This window comes from Puma concolor, chromosome E3, assembly GCF_028749965.1.
Source record: "Puma concolor isolate L17-30 chromosome E3, mPumCon1.1.hap2, whole genome shotgun sequence".
Classification (NCBI taxonomy): Eukaryota; Metazoa; Chordata; class Mammalia; order Carnivora; family Felidae; genus Puma; species Puma concolor.
This window is the reverse complement of record NC_141682.1, coordinates 31,713,192-31,735,701: the sequence shown is the minus strand read 5'-3', so window position 1 is coordinate 31,735,701 and position 22,510 is coordinate 31,713,192. Positions and strand designations below refer to the sequence as shown.

General features: G+C 44.8%; 1 protein-coding gene across 3 annotated transcripts in view; it reads left to right on the top strand.

Moving 5' to 3' along the window:
- The window catches only part of SHISA9 (shisa family member 9), a 420,204-nt gene that overhangs the window by 276,280 nt on the left and 121,414 nt on the right, over nt 1–22,510 (top strand). For 2 of the 3 annotated variants that reach the window (XM_086691201.1, XM_086691200.1), the window contains one exon: nt 2,001–4,760. The exons of the other annotated variant lie outside the window; for it this stretch is intronic. In XM_086691201.1, the coding sequence (XP_086547327.1) occupies nt 2,001–2,380 (380 nt within the window). In that variant the 3' untranslated portion in view covers nt 2,381–4,760. Of the gene's footprint in view, nt 1–2,000; nt 4,761–22,510 lie in introns of those variants that run through there. 3 annotated transcript variants of the gene reach the window in all.

Here is a 22,510-nt window from a genome sequence, read left to right as displayed (position 1 = left end):
TGAGGGACATTTGCCACGGACACGGAGGGAGCAAGCAGGGCATACTTTTGTCCCCTTGGTCCTAAAACTGAAGCTTTCCCTCTACGGCCTTTCAAACGCATAAAATAATGTCTGTCGGACTTCGGTTCTCCCCTGGATTAGTCACTAGCTGTGGGTAACTTTTGTTCATCACTTCATATGTCTGAGTTTGACAATTTCCTAATCTATCAAACAGGGGTTAAAGCCCCCATCTTTCCTACTCCTGAGAGTTGTTGAAAGAAGCCAATGGGAAAATAAATCTGGAACTATAGTGGCTTCCATGAATTTACATAAATTCACATGTCACAGTGTGAGATGTTGTGTGGATGAAAAAGCAGCAAATATCTTTCATCCCCCAAGAGATGGAAGTTCAAAGGTTTATTGCTAAGAAATACATTTTATGTTATTTATCTTATCTATTTTAAGTAATCGCTACACCCAGCATGGGGCCCAAATTCACAACCCCAGGATCAACACTTGCACACTCCACCGATGGAGCTAGCCAGGCACCTCCACTAAGAAATAAATTTTCAAAGTGTAGAGCACCTTATAGTAAAAGAATTGGAAGAGAACATAAAATAAAAGATCTCATAAAATTATCAAATAGATAAATAAAGAGGAAGGAAGGAAAGAAAGAAAGGGGGAAGGAGGGGGAGGACAAGGGAGGGAGGAAGGAAGGAAAAGAAAGAAAAAAAGGAAGGAAGAAAGAAATCATGCTGGAGATAGTGTGGTGAAATGGTGTGGAAGTTGGTTTAACAATTTTGTGGCGTAGCTAGCAATATGTATCAAGACCCTAGATAATATTTACACCCCGTGGTCATGTAATTCCACTTCAGGTAATTCATTTCAGGGCCGGCTAGTAGAGATTTCAGGCTTTGCGGGGCCACACGGTCTCTGTCACATGTACCCAAACCCACCACCCTAGTAGAGCAACAGCAACCACAGACGGTAGGTAAGTGAGTGGCTGTGACTGTGTTCTTGTAACACTTTATGTACAAAAATAGGCAGCACCCACATCTGGTCCAGGGGCTATAGCTTGCCATCATCGGATGTAGATTAAGAAAATATTTTTAGAATTATTCTAAATGCAAAATTCTAAATACAAAGAGAGCTTTAGTCTTGAAGATTCTTATTTCAGCTTTATTTATGTCAACAACAGTAGCAAACTTCACTGTTCATCAATGGGAGGATCGATTCATTTTAGTAGTTCTACCCAATGAAATATTATGTACACATTAAAATGTTCATTAGTGGTTTGTAGCAACACGGAGAAATGCTTGATAGAAAGTTATGTGGAAATTAAGCCGTGATTTATAATGATAATTAGCTTGGAAGGGGCTAATATGTAAATGCTTCACGCACATCATATCATTTAACCCTCTGAACAACCCTATGAAATATATATACACACGCACACACTTCTAGGAGATTGTGGAGTTGGGGTTTGAACACAGGCCTGCTTAACTGCTAAAAGGCATCAAACACGCTAATAGAAATCCCAAATTAAACCGCGTTTACTGAGAAAACCAGAGGAAAAAAACAGCCAAGTGTTGATTTCGGCGGTCTTGCATGGTGGGTGACAGACACGAATATTTTTCAAGATGTTCACTCTTTCTCCTAATGAGAATGCATGATTTTAATAATGAAACAACACTTGAATTTCGTAAAAAAGCCAAGGATGTACAATGCTAGGTGCGCCGTGGTGGAGAAGTGTTTATCTGGGGGAGATCCAGAGTTTCCGTTGGAGATGCCCTTACCTTGTTGGTCCTGATCTTGATTGTGAAAGAAACATGAGCCTCTTTCCTTCTGTCCTCCTTCCTTCTGTCTGTTCCAGATGGAGTTTCTAGTGTGTGTCTCGTTTGGACTGTTGGCCCACTATGATGCTGTGCTCTGCTACCCTTGCCAATCCCTAACTCTCTTTCTCTCTCCTTTCTCTCCCTCTCTCTTGCTCTCTCCTCCCCTTCCACGTCCACCTTGGACAGCCGACAAGGTCAATGATGACTTCTACTCCAAGCGACGGCACCTGGCCGAGCTGGCCGCCAAGGGGAACCTACCTCTGCACCCAGTAAGAGTGGAAGATGAGCCACGGGCCTTCAGCCCTGAGCATGGGCCCGCCAAGCAAAATGGACAGAAGTCACGCACCAACAAGACGCCCCCACATCCCCTGGCCTACAACTCCACCACCAACTTCAAGGGCTGGGACCCCAACGAGCAGTCTCTCCGGCGGCAGGCTTACGGTAACAAGGGCAAACTTGGCGTAGCCGAGTCGGGCTCCAGCGACCCCTTGGGGACTCGCACCCAGCACTACCCACCCCCACAGCCATACTTCATCACCAACAGCAAAACAGAAGTGACTGTCTGAGCTTTCACTACAGGAAGCATCCTGGAGACCATACTCAACTGAGAGGCAAAAAATATCCCTGACCCACACCCTTCCTGCCCTCCCCGACATGCTCCCTCACGCCCTGACTCCCCATACCAACCGACCATAAACCTGCTGGTGACGCGGAATCATGCTTTTCTTGGGTCATGCCTAACACGTGTCGGCGGGCAGCTGAGCAAGGCCGAAGCAGGGATGTTCAGCAATACAGCAGAGGGGAAACTGAGGCACGGCTCTTTCGACTTGGGGCCCAAGGTGGCCGACTCACACGCCCAAACCGTGGGGCTGATTTTTTCTTTTCCTCCTGACTTAAGACTGAAATCCATGATGACGAATTAAAAGTAGCACAACTTAGAGAAATTGTCCATTCGAGCACATATTCCATTTACCACGCGCTGTTTCCAGGTGAAAGAGCCGGGGGTGTGGGGAGAGGAGAGCGTGGAGGGTACGACAAGAGTGTACTTGAGAATATGAGCTGTTTGGGGAGGAATCTGTGTGCATTATAAGTGTTTTCTAATCCCGAGAAGTAGTGACGTGGAAACACGCTTTTGACGAGCGTGAGACAGTCCAACCCTTCTATTTATAGTACTTTTCATATTGTCAATGTTGGAAGCAAAAAACAACACACACTTGAACTCACAAGGAATAAATAAGACCCTGAACCCACCAATAGTGATGAGAAAGAACGTTGTAGAGAAGTCCCGTAAAGACCATGACCATGGACATGGGAAGGATAGGTTTTTATGGCTGGGAGAGGGTCCAGAGAGTGTTAAATAACTTTTTTCTTAAAAAAACAAAAACAAAAACAAAAAACAAAACAAAAAAAAAAGAACAAAGATAAACGAATACAAGCCCACTACAAAACAGACAAAACGGCAAATCAATTTTTGTCCCAAATCCTCGCGACTTAGGAAACAAACAATGGCATCAAGAACAATGACACCAAAATGAACGGTTGAAAAGTCGACAAGAGGTGAAAAGGGGACCCCCTATTTCCTGCCTTGCCTCCGAGACAAGAAACACAGAAACCAGTCCTCCATTAACTGTCTCTCCCTGACTCCCCTCAGCCCTTGCCACCACCGCTGCCAAATTTCAGCTGCTTTGGACTGAAAATGTCATAAGCGTGGGTGGTGCCTTCAATGTGTTACTGTTTAATGACAGTCTTGTTACCCAAGTGCAACCTGTGTTCTCTTGGCCTCCCTCCCTCCTGTTTCCTGCAATAATAGAAGATGTTTCTATCCCCCCAACCCTTTGTCGGTGAGCCCACCCATCACACACTCTGAGGGGGCTGCTGTGATGTCAGGGGTACCTAAAGACGAAGACACCCCCCCTTTCCTCCCACCCTGTCACCACTAGTCCTCCCTTTATCTAGCCCCCCCCAGGCCTATCAAGCATTTCTGGGTCTCATAATTCCGACGGTCCTTCCAAACCACCTCCCCAGATACTTCCATGAATTCAGCTCCCACCCGGAATTCCCTGAGGTGGTTTTTCAGATGGGTTCTCATAGCCAGTGGCCCTTGGGTATCCCAACAAAGCCAATGTCCCTGCTAGTTTTGTTTAGTGGAAGCCCAAAGGGGAGAGTGGAGAAACAAGAGATTTTGATTTTAGGTGAGAAGTTTTCAACCAGTCCCTAATGGCCTTAGCCAGTTAATAGGAACCTCCAAGTGACAGCCCCTTGCCCATCCACCCCAACCCCCCAGCTCTTCTGGTGTCAGAAGCTGCACACGGTGGTCCAAGAAGACTCAGAGAATTCCCCAGGATGGCCACGTGCAGAGTTCTGCCTCACCCATTTGTCATCTCGGGCATCATGGAAGCAGGGAAATCTGGTGTTTATTCGCCTTCTCATTCCCAGCTGATCTGGGGACATTGACAACGCATGGTATCTCTCTGGGCCTTGGCCTCCCATCTGAAACACAGGCAGTTGGGGCTAGATCAAGCTTTTCAAGGTTCTTGGATAGCAAAACCTCTGCCCGTTAAAAAAGAAAGAAAGAAAGAAAGAAAGAAAAATCATCCACAGATGCCAGTATCGAAGATCCTCATTTATAAAGTGGTTCTGTGCTGAACAAAGCAGGGCTGTCAGTGGCGGGGCGGGGGGCAGATACAGTGCCCACCTTCTCAGCCTCTTTGCCAGGATCCCAGCACACCCCAGCGTGGAGTAAACACCGCCAAGCTTGGTCAGTGTTTTCTTGATGTTAGTTCCAGGTACTGCAGTGTGCTTTGGCATCCCTGTGTGTCTCCATCGCGGTATCTAAAGGGATTCATTCTTAATACCTCGAATTTATAAAAGGAAAACTCCCTCTCATGATTCCAAATAGAAAAGCGGTATCGATCACCCTAAATAGAAAAGAAGGAAGAAAATAAGTACAAAGGCAGCAAAGCAACAGTTGTTAAGCTCTAGGTAAATCGTGTTACCTGTGGAAGGGTCTGACTCTAGAGCCAGGCTTTGGGATTGCGCACATGCACTCTCTCTCTCCCTCTCTCTCCCTCTCCCTCTCTCTCTCTCCCTCTCCCCCTCCCCCTCCCTCTTTCCCTCTCCCCCTCCCTCTCCCTCTCCCTCTCCCTCTCTCTCCCCCTCTCTCTCCCTCTCTCTTCCTCTCTCTCCCTCTCTCTCTCTCTCTTCCCTTCTCACACTCCTCTCTTTTCTTTCTTTTTTCTTTTCTTTTTTCTTTTCTTTTTTCTTCTCTTCTCTTCTCTTCTCTTCTCTTTTTTCTTTTTCTTAATTAAAAAGATGAGCATGTTAAAAAGCTCTTGAAGATCTACCGGCACCCAGTGGAGACATTGCACTCCCAAGGGACTCCATCAGAGTCTAAATGGAAAGGAGCCGATTCCCTCTGTGACTGGGTGTTAGCCAGTCCTCTGTCCACATGCTACGACGAATCATTTTGCATTCATGAGTGGCGCACAGCGCATACTTCAGGAAATGCTGGTGGGCTTCTCTGGGAGGGTCCCCCCAGCTCCAAAGTGCTGGGGGTCTGGTTTCCCTTTTTATAGCTCATCTTGCCCCCTGCCCTCAACTCACTTGGTGTCACCTTTATCCTGACCCCGATTAAGGACCTTTCTTGGTCTCTGCAACTACAGAATTTCCTTTTTCCTCCGTGTTCCTTCTCTTCTGAGTCAACTGCATCCAGCGAATTGTGTTATTTGGGGTCTGGGCAGGAAGGTGACCGTGTGGTCAGTAAGATGTGGCAGCGGACGACTGAGAACATATCTTCTAGGTCTCATTACCTTTCAGGAGGCTTTGTGAGCAGGGACCGTTGGACGGGGAGGTTTATTCTTTGGCATCCTCTAGGGAGGGTGGATCAAACTCGTGGTACTGAGGGAACTGTGGCTGCCATGTGTCAGCAAGAATCCTGTAGCTAACAGCGGGGACCTTAGAAGAGAGAAGCCAGAACAAAGCAGAGAGTCGCTCCCTGCCTCAGCCCATGCCCTGGCATCAGCCTCTATTTCTTGCCTTTAGTTTATGCCCAACCCCCAACCCAACAGGACCAGAGTCTGACTTCCCCTTGCCCTCCCAGAGTATCTCAGCCTCCATCCACCTTGGGCTCTGCCTGGCACCCCCACCTAAGTCCCCCAGTTTTCCGTGTAAATGGAGCATATTTTATGTGCGAATATTTTAGTAACCTTATGTTCTGCAAGTAAACCTGTGTTAATATTCGTCCACAACTGCAGAGTTTATGATACCAATAACACTTCCTACAATGAAGAAGAAGAAAAAAAAACCATTTGTTTGTTTTCTAAGAATGTTTATTTGTAAACATGTATTCACTATATTAATATGAATTTCTTACCTGGCAATAAAACTGATTATATGTGATGCTGTTGGGGTTGCCCTGTATGTTTTGTCCAAAGTTCAGGAAAACAAACAAACAACAAAGGTTAAGACTAGTGCATCACCAAAGTGGTAATTTTACTAAGAGTTTCTTGTGCACACACCAAAAACTTTGCAGACGGGGAGCACTCAAACCAAAATGTGGAATAAGACTGAGAGGTATATTGTTGGAAAGCAGCTAAGTAGTGTGGAGACAGTGATTGTTTATTTTTCACAGTGACTGGTTCACAGAATTTTCTTAACTGAAAGAGAACTGGTTAGTGGTTACCTCGTATCAATCTTGGGGAACAGCAGGTTTGGCTTAGGATTTTCAGAGGTATCAGCAAGAAGCAACCCAGGTCAAGTAAGCCTTGGTTGTCTTGCAAAAGAAGGTAAATTAAGCTTTGCCTGTGTGACTAAGCTGGTTTTGCCTGCTCAGGGAATTTTCAACTCGGATCTCCGTTTGTGTTTAACACTTTTTAGGATCCCACATCCTAATCTGAACGGGATCCCACCAGGGACTACCAGTGTTACCACAGAGAGCTAAATCTTTCATACGTACTCAGGATGCATGGGTAATTGTTACAGGTAAAGGATGCTTTTGCTTAGTAGCAACTTACACAAATTTTCCTGAGACTTTTTTGTTTGAAACCTTTTTGGTAAGAGTCTGTGTCTCTTAGGTTCACTTCCTGCCTTCAAAAAATACACCATTGCTAGGTCTGTTTATAATAGGGGATTCTTCCCCTATTTGTTAAATTTTACTTCCTGCCTGGCTTCTGTTAAAAGAACAGAATAGTGTTAAGAGCATTATTTCAGTTGGAAATGTTCAGGTAGAAACTTGCCTTAATATGGTCCCACTGGAAAGGGGGTCTGAGAAAAGTTGATTTGAGAGATGAAGGGGACACCAGTAGGTGGGCAGGTGAGGCAGGAAATGGGAAAGAGCCAATAGAGGATACTTTCTCATGCCAGCTCCCACTATGAATGACTGGAGTTTAATTCTGCAGGGAAATGTGGGGGTGGGGTGGGGAGGGTGTAGAACACACACTCAGAATCATCCTACCCAAATGCAGATGGAGCTGGGCTGTATACACACCAACTCCCATCTGACACCATTTGAGCATTGCTTTCAGGGACTGTTAATAATTGGACACTCGCGGGCTCTCCTGAGTGGTGGCAGAGAGATTTTCGAGTCCTGGAGAAAGGCCCAGGCACAGAGATGCCCCTGTTGGTAACTGGAAGTCAGCCAGCCACTGGGGGAAGACACAGGGAAGAGGCTGGAGCTCTCTGTAGGGGGCTGCTCAGAGCCAAAGCTCTGAGGTCTGCTGGCATGAAGCTTCTCTCTGGATGCCTAGAGGAGTCGCCTGTAGGGGACGGGACCACAGTCTGCAGTCTGAGCTAGGGTTCTTGCCTTGGGAGGCAGACAGGCTTCATTGGTCACAGGGTCACTTGGCGTCTCCCAAAGTAGATCTCATGGGCTCTCTCTCTCTTTCTCTCTGGGGCATAGCTGTGGATACCAGAGAAGTCTGGATGGCAGAGGGTGCTTGCCTCTCCAGTGCTCAGGAACTCTTCGGAGGTGGAGTCACGGACAGCACGCTTCACAGCCCCACGGATGCGGTGGTAGGACAGAGATCATGCCTCTGTGGAGGGCGGGGAGGGGGGACAGTGACAGACTCTCCCACTAGTGAAGCTGCTTGGTCAGAACTCAAAAACAACAACCACCACATAAAGTATATTTGTAGAACTCTCATCACATGCCAAACAGTGTTGAGGACTTTGCGTGCGTTGCCACATATGATCCTCACAACTGAATAAGGTGGGCAGTGTTGGCTTTGGAGGTAAGTTCTACTTAGGACTTGAGTAATTTTGCCCCAAGGGATTTAACTAGTAAGCAGTGGAACTGGGCTTTGAATTCCAGAACTCATAAGATGCTTTGATTCCTATAGAGTAGTTGTCACTGGGTTGAGCAAGTGAGTCAGTGGGGAAACTTGATAAAAAAGCTGATTCCCAAGCTCCTCCAACCAAGATGAAGTGGGTCTGAATTGGGACCCAGGATTCACTGTAACAGGTGTTCTGTCATCACAATGCAGTAGCCCCCTGGACCTGAAAGGTGTTGCACCACATATGCCAATCATCCAACATCTGTGGGCTCATTCTCTGGGACCCGGGATGCAGAAGGAAACGGAATGGAGGTGTGTGCTTCCAAGGAGAGGGCCCCTAACTAACCCCTTGGCTTCATATCCAATGTTGGAAGACTGTGTCCCATACAAGACGAAGGACTGACTCCAGAAGAACTGGTTGCTGGTATTAATTCTCACACTCATTTGCCATGTGCCCTGGGGCCTGAAACTAGTGCTCTTCGAGACTCTCTTTCTTCATCCCAAGAAGGAGGAGGTTGGGATAGAAAAATCTCCATTCCTACTCTCTCACTTGATTGGGTCATTTCCCCCTACTTCTCACTATGGCATTTGATATAGTCAACGGGATTAAGTCCTTTATCATTTCCAAAAGTTTGCTCCTGGATGAACAGGATTTTGCTGCGTGTAATGATAATTATTATTGTAGAGGCTTCTATGCCATGAGCACTTGATAGGTACTTGGCTTTATGCTTAGGGATTTCCATTGCTTTAACAGCTATGGACTTAATGACAATAGTTCTTTTTCATGCCATGGATTCCTTTGGCATTCTGGGGAAGCCTGCAGATCCTTTCTCAGAATAATGATTTTAAGTGCATACAATGGGGGTGCCAGGTTGGCTCAGTGGGTTAAGCCTCTGACTTTGGCTCAGGTCATGATCTCTCAGTTTGTGGGTTCGAGCCCTGCGTCAGGCTCTATGCTGACAGCTCGGAGCCTGGAGCCTACTTCAGATTCTGTGTCTCCCGCTCTCTCTGCCCCTCCCTCCCCATCAAAATTAATAAACATTAAAATTTTTTAAAAAAATAAATGCACAAAATGAAATACATGGAATTACAAAATAAGCCCATCATCTGGAAATGCAACATGAAAATATTTTAAGGACCTACATGTGTGATACAGTAATATATGTGATTTGTAACTATTGCATTAAATGACAAGATCTAATGACAGGTGTCAATGTAGTGACGAGTACAAACAACCCTTTGAGCTATCTGTTACAAGTGTACATTGAAGTGACAGCATCTGTGATTCTATAGGTGACATAGTCCCAGGTCCGTGCTAATATCATGATGGTTTTTTGCCTATGTTTATAACTGAGGGACATACAACATTTCAGTTAGAGCCTAGTGAAAATAAAGATGTTACTTTTTACCATCCAAGTCCCCAAACCCACAGAATTCTACGCACAACTCCCCTTGAGGGTCTGTGGGTCTAGGTGAAGCACCCAAGGGCTAGAAAGACTCAGAGCTCCTTGCTTTTCTCACCATGCTTCGATTTTCTCATCCTTCAAGTAGAGATAATCATAGTATCTCTTTCATTGGCTGTTGTGAGAAATAAAGTAATAGATTCAAAGACATTAATGAGCTCCTAGTAAACACTCAGGAGTTATTTCAGCTCATTCTATTTCAGCTCATTCTATGACAATCCTATGAATGGTTTTTTATTATCCCCCACTCCCAGAAGAAGAGACTGAGGCTCCGAGAGGTTACACTTGCATAGAGAAATAGCAAGTCAGTGACAGAGTGTACTGAACCCCAGATCTTTCTGGTTCACCCTCAAGCTGTTGATCACATACTGTGTTGTATACATATTTGTGTTGCAAAGATGTTAAATGTCCCTGGAGTCAGCTCAAACCCTGGGGTAGTGACAGTGAAACTCCTAGTTCTTTCCCCCTCCCTGAGGAGAAAGGTAGATGTCTGAGGTTAGGGAACCTTTTATCAGACATGTTTGGGGACTTTTGTTTTTAAGATTTTATTTTTTAAGTAATCTCTCCACCCAATGTGGCGCTTGAACCTACAACCCTGACATCAAGAGCCACATGCTCTCCTGACTGAGCCAGCCAGGCGCCCTGTCTGGGGACTATTTTTAAAGGAATGTTGGAGACAGTTAATAATAATATCTTTCCATTCAAGGTAAGCTCTCCAAGCCCAGTGCTTAGAAGATCCTGACTACAAAGACTTCACTGTCCCAGAAATTTTCAGATTCTGGTTTTTTTTAAACCCAGTTAGAAATATATTCATCACCTAAAACTAAAATAAATCTTCCTCATAAATTCAGACAGTCTCAGCCTTGAAAGATAATAATCATAATGATAATAATAGCAACACATCTTTCTGTTACCAGTTACTGAGTTTTTATTATGGGCCAGGCACCAGGTTAAGTACTTTCTATGCATTGCCTCATTTTCTCCTCTCAACAGTGCTCTGAGGAAGAGGCATTGTTCCCATTTTCAAGATGGGAAAACTGAGACTCGGAGAGGTGAAATGACTCTTACATACCTCTAGCGAGTGGCAGGGTTGGGAATCCAAACCCAGTCCGTATGATTCCAAAGCCAACCCTACCACAATGAGCCAGTTCGTACTCAGACGATCCATGCCTGCACTTGCTTCCACTGCAGTAAATAATTGGGAACTGTAAGGGCGCCTGGCTGGCTCAGTCTGTTGGGCGTCCGACTTCAGCTCAGGTCATGATCTCGCAGTCAGTGAGTTCAAGCCCCACATCGGGCTCTGTGCTGACAGCTCAGAGCTTGAGCTTGCTTCAGATTCTCTCTCTGTCTCTCTCTTGCTGTCTCTCTCTCTCTGTCTCTCTCTCTGCTTCTCCCCTACTCATGCTCTGTCTCTCAAAAATGAATAAACGTTAACAATTTTTTTTTTAAATAATTGGGAACCATAATGTGTCCTAAAATTGCTCTAAGGATGTTCAGTTAAGTGCAGGGAGAAGTATATTCCTCTGGGACAGGTAGTATCCACTGGTCAGTATCCATTCCTACCAAATGTCACTGACCTGGAGGCACTCAACTGGCCTGAGGGTGCCTCCATTGATGTTTCCATCCTTCATGTTCTTCAGACCTGTCCTGCAAACTGCTTATGTCACCAGCAAAACAGTACTTGGTCTCCAGAATGGGTTAGTGTCTGGGGAGTGGGAAAGAAAGCAGCACCAGAGGAGCCCTCTGAGGCCAGCAGACAGGAAACCAGGAATTTTAACTAGGTGTCCCTTAATTTTGTCTGACTCTGGGAAAGTCACTTCCCCTCTCTAGGAGGTTGTGCTTTCTTTTGGATAAGAGTCGGATCTCTGGAGTCAGAGGACCTATGTCTGCTTCCAAGTGGGCATAATAATAGCACCTATGAAAGGGTTGGTATGAGAATGGAATAATATAATCTATGTAAAGCTCTGAGCACAGTTTCCAGATAGTACTTTCAGTATTTTAAACCTCCGTTCAGGATCATCACATACCCTAGGCTCCACAGAAGGGATTAGAAGAAACCTCAAGCTCATTAAGCTTCTTCACCTTGGCTTTGGGTAAGACAATTCTGAACTTGGTGTAGGACCTTTTCTTCCATCTCCCTGGCTGTTGGGGATGTCGTGAGCATGTCAAGGACCTGATTTTACTACAGACCCTCTTGTAGTTTTGATACAATTTTTAAAACTAGAAAGAAGCTAAATTCTTGCCCAATGAATGTGGTTTGGTGGATGGAAGGAATTTTTCAGATCTGGAGGTCTACAGGGGATAAAATCATCATTAAGGAGATCATGGTAGTAAAAAATGTTGGATTTAGATGGTTTGTTAGTTATGTATTGTTTATTGTTGCTTATTATAAGAGATCAGGAATCTGAGCGTGGCTTAACTGGGTTCTGTGCTTCAGGGATCTCTTGTGAGCCTGCAGTCAAAGTGTAAGTCAGGGTTGTAGTATCATTTGAAGGCTCAAGTGGGGTAGATCTGCTTGCAAGCTCCCTCATGTAGTTGTTGGTAGGACTTGGTTCCTAAGGGATTGTTGGACTGACGGTGTTGGTTCCTCCCTGGCTCTTGGCCTTAGGCCACCTTCAGTTTCTTTCCATGGGGGACTCTCTAATATGTTAGCTTACTTCATCAAAGATGGCAAAAGAGAACATTTGCTACCAAGACAGAAGTCACAATCTCTTGGTCATCTAATGATAGAGGTGACAACATCACGATAATCTATTGGTTAGAAGCACGTTGCTCAAGGGGAAAGGACTGCATAAGGCTGTGAAGACCAGAAGATGGGGATCATTTGGGGCCATCTTAAAGGCTGCCTGACAGCTTTTGCCCCCCAGTGCAAAAGTCTAAGCTATAATGTCTTCTGGGAGTATTGAGTATCTGAGCACAATTATGACATCTGTATCACTTTCAGAGAGATAACTAACTAACCTGGAATCAATTCTTAGCTCCATCACCTTCTGTGCCTCAGTTTCTCCATCTTCAATAATAGAAGTAATAAGAGCCCCCACACCTCACGTTTTTTGTGTGAGACCTTTATGTGGAATGTATGAGTGGCAAAACAGCTAATTACCCAGTAAAGATGTAACATAGAGTTATGGCAGGCCAGACAAGATCTATGCTTCCCAATCCTTCTCCTTTTGCATCTGGATGGGAGTCATGTGACTGGGTTTGGGACAATATGAGTGGAATTGATGTAGTCAACTTTCAGACATGGTCCATAAAACCTCTGGCATAATCCTCCCACTGCCTCCCCCACCTGCTGAATAGATGCCAATGCCCAGCACAGCCTCAGAAACCACATATTGAAGATGGCAGAGCCTTGGTGAGCCCCAGTCTCTGAATGATTTTGTGGAGCAGTGACTTCCTCCGCCACTGTTCCTATCATTAATTGAACTTTACGTGAGTGGGAAGTAATCTTACTATTGTGTTAAGCCCTGAGATTTCAGGGTTTATCTGTTAGAGTAGTTAGAATTTCCTTAACAAATCCAATAGATGAAACATCTTCAACAGTGTCTGGCACATAAAAGACACTTAATAGATGTTGTCTCTTATCATCATCATCATCACCATCTTGACTAACCTACTCATGCTAAGAAATTCCCCAATGTCTTACCCTCCCAGGAACTCTATTTAATAGGGCTAGTAATGCCATTTAATAGCTAAGGGTTTTGTGAAGTTAAGCGACTTCCTTACGATCACAGAGCAAGTGCTGGTTCCACCAATTCTAGTACCCCCCTCAGCCCTCTCCAAGTTGCTGGCACAATCTGGATCCAGTTATGGAGGTGAAATCTTTGTAGGAGAAGAATGTCTACACTGTCAACTTGGCATCTTGCTTATTTTCTTGTCAGATTCCAAATCCTAACTCGTGCTGTGTTGTACAGTTCAAAGAAAGCACTTCACATCAAGAAATGTCATGGTTGCTGGAAATAATTTTTTCACATCATCTTGAATTTTTCCTTTTTGCAAGTTCAGAGGGTTCACTTAGATTCAAATCTTAAAATGCCTCCTTTTAAAACATTATAAAAGGGCACCTCATTTTTAAGAATCTCAACATCCAAATAGAACACTTCATTGTCTTCATCTTAAAAGCTACAAAATAAGGAAATCCTAAAGAGGCAATTTATAACATGCAGGTGCCTTATTTTCTGGTAATTGGAAGCTGGTTTTGATACTCTAATTTTGGTTTTGCGTTTTGCTGCCCACTTATCGGAGGCAGTTGAGCTGAATGTACAGGGTTTCTACAAGCTGTCAGTCGAGCCCCCAGGTTCAGGTCCCAAATGTTAATAACCATGTAGGTCTTAAAGCTTTTATTGTTGGTCTACTTATTTGCTATGGGAATCTGCCTCGGGGGGGTATTTAGTACTTTCTCAAGCAGAGTCAATGGAATTTTGGAGAAAATTTAGAGACACTTCTAAGTGTTTTGTTCCTCTCAAACACCTCATTTAATCACTCAACAAATACAGAGTACCTACTATGTGCCAGGTGTTGTACAGGACCTTGAGGATACAAGGATCTCTGTGCCACTATCCCTCCCTCCCTCCCTGTGAAAAAACAAATGAAAATGTAAGGTGAACAATGGATAAGCAAGTACTATAAAGAGAGCATGGGTAGGGGAAAGCCTCGATGACAGCTAGTCTGGGGTTCAAATCCCCTCCCTAGCACTTCTAGCTAGGTGACCTTGGGGAGATTACTGAGTTGTCTCAGAGCCTAGGTTTTCTCATCGCCAGGATGGACACAATCATACCTAACTTGTCATGTTGTTGGAGCATTTGAGGTAAAGTGTGTGAAACATTGAATCATGGTGGATGCTCAATAAAGGGGAGCTGTTATTAATAGGAAGCCCATGGATTCCCAGGCTAATGGCATAGCTTGGTGTTTCTCTTTTGTTTATATTGGGATCCCCAAAAACAGATCCCAAGACAGGGATTCATGTGCAAGGAAGAAAGGGATCCAAGGAGGGACAGGTAAGGGAAAGGTGGGAGTCTGACAGAAGGGAAAGAAGCCACACGAGGGTACAGTCTCAGGCGATGTCCCGTGAAGGATCATCGGTGTATAGTGTTCCTCAGAATTTGCAGCTAATCCAAGGAAGGAAGCTGGGCTTTATCAAAAGGGATGGGAAGCCCCAGGAACACTGGCTTGCTGCGTGAGAGGGGAACACAATGTCAGTAGCCCAAGGGAAGAGCTCCAGAATCTCAAGTGCTGGTAGTTAGAATCAAAGACACACAGAGTCTGAAAGATTGGTGCCTGGAAGTAGGAAGAGGGATATGAGGGCATCTGGGTGAAGCACCAACTCTTGGTCATACCTCCCTTTTCTGACTTCTGGGGGACATTAGTCCTGGCCCAACTAGCCCCAAGAAGTAGGATAAGTTTTCCTTGGTTCATAAGCATAGAAAGTTTGGGAGAATTTACCTATCCAAATAGGACTAATGGGAGGCTTTGGGGTCACCCTGGCTTACCATGACGTCTTAGCTTACCTTTTTATTGCCTGTGGCACTTTGGGCAACTGCTTTAGCCTCTCTGACTTAAATGTTCTCATTCGTAGAAGAGGAATAACAATATGCTTTTTTGCAGGTTTGTTCTACAAGGATGTCTTTCTGTTCACTGATTTATCTGACAAATACATACTGAACTTCTGCTATATGTCAGGCTCAGGGCTAAGCATTGGAACACAGAAATGAATCAGACACAGGTCCTGTGATCCAAGACCTTGGCAGCTAGTGGAGGAGGCAGACGTATAAATTACAGACTCCGTGTCCTTCCTCATACATGATCTCTCTCTCTGTCTTCCTCTCTATCTATGTCTTATTTTCGATGCTGTGCCTTCTCCTCTGTCTCCTTCCGCCCCATGTCCTCCCTCCTTCTCTTCCTCTCTACATTTCTGTCCTGCATCCTCCTACCCTCCCCAGAGACTAGTTTTCATATCAACTGGACACTCTACCACCTTCTGCCCTGCCAGTTCCTGCCTCCCGTTGCTGTTTTCCAAGGGCCCTTCTGAAGGCTGCAGAGTCTCTGATGTTCTGGACAATTCACTTCATCCTAGGCCCTCTGGTATGACTGTGGGTGACCTGAAGATAACAGGAAACCATACAGAGCTGCAGTTAAAGCTTGGAGGCTAGAGTAAGGGGTGGGTGTGGGTGTATATGTGCAAGTAGCAGTCCTGAATCCTGGGGAAGAGCAAATTAGAATACATGGCTAATTGTTTGGGGGCAAGGGGTGGGTGGTGGTGCAGGAAGGTCTGGAAAGCAGAGGTGATTTCCTTGCTATTTTGCATATAGGTGGATTCCCAAGTGCACTGGGATGGGCCCCAGGAAATTCGTACCAGGAACAAGCTGCATGATATTGGACATTGTTTTCCTCATCCGTAGGATAGGGATAGAGACTGTGACCTTTGATGACTGTTCTGGTCCTCTTGGCCAGGACCTCTGCATTCAAAAATCTCTTGATTTCTCCCCTTGATGCTTCTCAGTCTTGGAATGACACTGACTAGGGGTTCCTAATAATAGTAACCAGCCTTTGTTTTTAATTCAGGATTCTGGGAGATGATTAGCTTTGGGCTTGGGAAAGACTTAGACGCAAGGCCCTGGAAGCAGACTCTTTCGGCTGGAGCCCGGTTACCCTTGTGTTGTGAAGTCAAGGGCAACTGCTGCACATAGAGCACTCTGGTGACTTGTATGAAACAGCACTCGGACTTGAACACCATTATCCAATAGCTCTAGGGGCCCAGAAATCAGCATTTTCACAAACACACCAGAGATTCTGATGTGGGTAGTTGGTGGACCCCCGAGAATCACTTCTAGGCACTCGGGCTTGGCTCTACCTCAAATACTCCAAGTTGGTTGTGGAAGGTCTCTGAGCATCTTTCTTTGTCTGCACAGTAGGGCTCTTTACCCCTGCCCTGTCTTTCTGCAGGATTTCTGTGAGAAACAGATGAGATGGCAGATGGGAAGACTCTCAGAGGCTCCACAGAATCAAAGATGATGCCCTTTGTGTGTGAAGCTGCACCACCTCCCAGGTCCCTTGTCTCTGGACTCAGAGTCAAAGAGACTGCAGACAGAGAATATTCCAGTGAACACTTCAGCCCCTCACCCCACCCCCAGTATCACCTCCTCTTGACCAGTGGTTTTTACTCTAGCTGTTGCTGTGGTCTACCCAGGTGGCACCTGGCCTATGTGTGCTCCAGAGCTCTGCCATATGCCTTAGTGCCTTCCTGCCTCTACGTCAGGACCCTGTGCCGCCATTTTGAAGCATGTGCAAAGCTGGAAGTGTGAGGGGCTTACCACCCCATGGGCTAAATGTTGCCCAATGGGGGTTGGGGATTAGTGGTGCACAGTCCCCATTTCCCTCTCTTGGGAAGACAATTCTGAGGGCATTCCATCAATTCCTCACAGGTCCTGGTGGGCTGGAGCTCCCTTCCTCACAGTGGTAATCAGCTCCATAGAGCCCTCTGAGATCGGCTTTTCCTCCTTTCCTGTTTCACCCTTCCCAGACTTTCCTCCTGTGCCTTAGGACCACTTCCCCAAACAACTCCCTTAAAGCTTCTACATTGTACCGGGGTCACTTGGCAAACCTCATACACAGGGATCCTCTAGAACAGTTCTGCCAGTTACAACCTTAATTTCGAAACTCCTTTCCAAACCCACCTGCTCACACCTTGCTCCACCCTATAATTTCCTCAGGTATTTGGAGGGTCCACCCAGTTCTTGAGCTGGTGGCGGGGGGGGGGGGGGGATCTGTCCTCTGGGGTACTAGTCCTCCTTAGGTAAGAGTGTGATGGGACAACCCCATTAGGTCAAAAGGTGAGCACAGAAGGAACATTTCACATCATTTCTCTTAACACTCAGATTAAGAAGACAAAAATGAGATGTCACCAAAAGTTACTTTTCTTTGCCTTTTTTTTTTTAAATCCTCCCACTTCCTGTTTTCTCTTGGGAGATTGAAAAGTGTCTTCTCACACATTTCTTATTATCAGAACTTAATGAGAATTCTAATTAGGACTACTGCACATTTCACCGGTAGTTTCCGAAATGTAGCTCTGGCTTCTGGTTTGTCAGACTGCCAGTCGTTTGCATCCTCGCCAAAGATACCCTCTATCATAATAACACGAATAGCTGTCATTTATTGAAAGTTTACTATGTGCCAGGCAATTTGCATATATTAGTCCTAGTCCTCATAAAAAGTCCTACGAGGCAGGAGCTATTCACCCTAAGTGTAGATGAGAAAAGTGGGGTGCGGCTGGTGAAGTGATGGGTCTCAACACATGCGTCTAGGAGCTGGCAGAGCTGGGATCCAAACGCAGGTGTGCTCTCTGCTCAAAGACTTCTCATGTCCTGCCTGCCCAGGGGATCATGGGGAGGGAGAAGATAAGACAAAAAATAACTTATCACAGCTTCCAGAATGGCCATCAGTTCCCATCATCATGTTTGTTATGAGTTATTTGGTCTCCAGCCTCAGTATCTTAGTCTCTCTGGGAATAGTGCTGTAGTTTAGGGAATCCCAGGAGACTCTGAAGCACCCAATTAGAAGGGCAGTAATAGACCCCAGAATAGACTGATTGCTTATTCATTATTCTTGTTATTTCTGAACTCTTCCATCCATCGTAGGGAAGGCTGTCAGCAATTACCACGATGTTCTTTCCGGAAAAGGGCCTCGTAGCCTGGCTCATCACCTCGCCCAGAACCGAACAGAGTCTCAGGGCAAATTCTCCTGATGTGACATCAAACTTCTGCTGTCTCTGGGGCTTCCCAGTGAACCTTCAGTGGACACCTTGGGGTAAAATGAGAGAACTGGACTTTTGCAAAGGAAGGAGCGGGTCCCTCTCAGGCTTGTTAAGCGCTAGTCGTTTTGTTAAACAGGTGTGCCTAGAGGCAATGTGGTCTTGTAATGGATCAGCAGATTAATACCAGGTAATGGACAGTCAAGTGTGAGCCAAGGTCATCTGCATAGCAAGAGACACGCTGTGTCTGTTCCTTTCTCCTCTCCTCTCTGCTGATCCTTTTGAGCACCTACTTAATAGCACCACACACCTCATCATACCTGACTTTACCAGGTAGAAAGTGTCACTGGCACCATGCTGTCACCACTGCTCAGCCCCTAAAGCCTGCGTGCCCCCAAAACACATTCTCTCATTTTGACCCTTTCTGTTTCTCCTCTCTTGCTCTCCATCTTTGGGATTCCTTGTCTCTCTCCTCTCTGTCTCTCTGTTTCACTCTCTCCCTCTTTTTCATAAAGGATTAATTCTGTCTGGAGCTCAGTCCATGTTAAACCATCACCACCATCTTCCATTCCTACTTGTTTCAGTCAAGGACCATTCAAGCTCAGAAGATGGAAGTTAGGACCCAGATCTGGCTGGCTCCAAAGCTTGTGTTGTGAGAAGCTGCCTCAATCTCCCCTTTTCTCACTTTCCATGTTCACTTTCTTTCCAGTTCCGGCCATGTTAATACTCAAAATATTTCTGAAACATGAAATGCAACTTCTTGTCCTTACTCTTAATTTATTCATTCAACATAAACTACTGAGCACCTGCTATATGTTGATATCGTGTAGTAGGTCTGGAACAAGTGACAGAAAAGTCAGAATTCAGGCAAGAATTCAGTCTACAGGGGAAGGAGATGACCACTATCATTGTATAAGTTTTCATCACATCAGGCCTGGGTTAATGTAACAGAATTTTCTCATAGATTACCTAATACCCTCCATAACCTATCCTGCAACCTCCCTAGACTCATCTTTTACCTTTCTGTGCCTTTTTGTGTCCTAGGAAAATTAGGCTGTTGGAAGTTCCCCCATATGTCTGCCATGCTGTTTCCTGCCACCTGGCTTGGTTTTTTCCTCTGCCTGGAATGACTTTCTTTCGACATCTTGTTAACTCTACTTATTCTTGAAGACTCATATCAGAATCTTCCCAACCCTCTCAGCCTCGATTAGATGTTCCTCTTTATGACCTATAAATATCCGTTATTGAGATTATTACATATTGTTCTATAATTACCTCCTTAGGTGTCTTTCTCCCTATTAGACTGGGAGCTCACAGGAATAATTTGTCTCTGAATTCCCATGCCTAGAATAGCATGTAAAGTAAGGCAATTGATAAATACTTGAATGAATGACTAAGTGAAGAGATTAGTAAGTGAAAGAATGCTATTTTTACTATACCTTGGTGCCTTTCTGAGCATTGAGAGGCCAAGGCTTATTGAGCACAAGAAATAAATTGTAGCTTAAAAGATCTGAGGACTGAAAACCTTCCTTTGGTTGTGTTAGGGTGGGGGTGTCTCAGACTCCTTTGAGCATCTGATGTGACCTTTATGCGAAAAATACACGTACACATAACACATTTGCTGTAATTGTGGTGAACTGGTGGATTCCCAATGCTTGTATATGTTGACTGGCTCACTTGAACACAGTATTAAAAACTCCATCTCTGGAAATGAAGCCAGGGTACAAATGATCTGCCAGAGAGTCTCTGTCCATTTAGGAAGTTTTATAGAAGTAGAGACAGGGTTAGAATTCTGTGCCTTCTCTGTTTCCCTGGGACATCACATTTCCTCTTGGCTGAAGTATTTGGCCATCGGTATGGAAACCTTCCCTGGACAAGATACTATGTAGGTTAATTAAATGTAATTAAGCTAGTCTCAGTTGCATCTGGCTTCTTAATTATGTGGCAAGTTACTTCTGGGACTCTCTTTCCTCTTCCCTAAGATTGCACTAATAATAACAAAGCCATAAGGTGTTGAATAGATAACATTCCAAGGGTGTTGACTGGGACAGTATCTTGTATATGATACACACTCAGCAATCACACATCACCACTAATGATAAACCCCCGCATTCAAGTCTCTCGATTTGATCTATGTGATGCTTTATCTGTACAATATCATCATATTTTGATGACTCCTTTTTGCAAAGCAGAGGGATGCTGGCAGATAGCATTTCCTTCAAGGGTCATCCCACCAATTTAAATATTGTGGTTCTGAGGAACAATTCAAATGTCTTTGCAAATGTTGTCACCTCTTTATGAATGTCCACCTGGTATCCAGCATTTATATAAAAGCCCTTAAGCTGACCTTTAGAGGTGGAATGTTCTCTCTTCCCTTAATGTTTTAGACTCCCTTCTGTGCTTAGAAGCTGATAAAATTGGAAAGCTGCCCATTTTGTGCTTTTTGGAGGAAAACCCAGTTTAAACACTTAATTTTATTGGTGACTTAAACCCATGTTTGCCATTTTCTTTGCAAGGAACTCTGAGAATTTGAAAGCAGCTCTCTACAAATAAAAACATCATGACCAGACTTCTCAGCACTCCCTGTGTGGATGGGTGGTTTTGCAAGTGGGGAAAAACAATTGTGCATTTTCTTGATTCCAAGGAGCTGAAATTTGACTAGAAAATCTTAGCAGCCCTGAGGCCATGTAATTTAGTGTTGCTGACACTATTCAGCCATCTGCCATCCACGTCTCCAACCTTACTGCCCCTCCTCTGCAACCCCATTTGGAGACAGTAAAACTTTGATTACCTAACATAGTCAGAGAGAGGAAGATTCTGAATAAATAAATTTTCTGGTTCATTAGGTAATCGTCTTCATAGAAGAAGATTATTGGGCAGACCTGTCTTTGAGTATTGTCACTGCTACTTATTAAGGGTGTCCTTGGCCAAGTCACTTAACTTTCCAGGGTCTTTTTTACTACAGCCAAGACATGGGAATGGAAGTGGAACCATTTCAAGGTTACTTTGAGGATTAGAAACAAATTTGTAAAGCATATGGCACGTAATAGGTGCTCGGCAAAAATTGGTTCTCTTACCTTCTACTTTTTCTTTCATTCAACAATTTATTGAATAGTTCCTGGGTGCCCAGCACATTCCTAGGAACTGGGGGTAGAATGTCAAACAAAACTATATTGCCTGTGTCCTTAAGGAGTCTAGCAGTAAAATATGATTATGTTCTATGGTAGGGATGTTTAAGGTGCTTTCAGAGTCCATAGGAGAGGAATCTAACCCAACCTGCATCTGTTTAGGTTATAGCTGGGATCATACATGATGATTATCATCGTCATGGCAATAGTGATGGTGATGATGGTGCTCATGACTTCGGTGATGACGATGACAGCATCATTCCCATTTTGTGCTGAACACTGACATTAAGTGAGATCACAAAGTCTGCACAGCTGATCAGTGTCAGAGTCCTTTTCATAAGGAAGTTCTTCCTAATTCCAGAGCCCGGGACTGTCACCAGCTCTTTCCAAGCTCATGGAGCTTGAGAATTTACTCCAAAATGGACCAAGAATGAAATTTTGAGCATCCATTATCCTCACAGTGTGATGACATTCACTATACCCTTAAAAAAAAAAATAATCCGAGTCCACTGTATTCAATATTTTATAAATTCATACAGGAAAAAGCTGGTGGGTCAACAGTGCCACCTGGCCTGGAATGGATATGAGCGGGTGACCAGGCTTTCATGAGCCCAAGAGGACTTTGAGGAAGAATCCGTGAAATGGGGGTTCGTGAGATTCAAAACTGAGATGTGGCCGACTTTCTCTGGATATGGACATGCTCAGGAATCAAAACATCTCTTGCCTCAACTATAAATTCTGTGGCTGAGGATGATAGTAAATGGGAGTTTGCTGACAGGGGTAGCCTACAGGTGTGTTACTGTGAAACTCAAGCATCAACAGCATGACAACAGCTTCAAACGTGGCAGAGAGATAATACAGACATTAATTAAATCAGCCAGCCCAGGTGGGTTCCCTCTACAGAGGCTCAGAAACTGGAGATAAGAGCCAGGAGTTCCCTTTGAGGTTCAGCCTGAGTGGAAACCAACATCCCACCACCTTTGAATGCCCTCAAACAGTCTGGCAAAACAACAGGCTGTCAATCATCCAGTGAGAAAAACTGGTCCTGATATGCTCAGTGCTTGAAAAGAATGGGGTTGATAACAGCCGC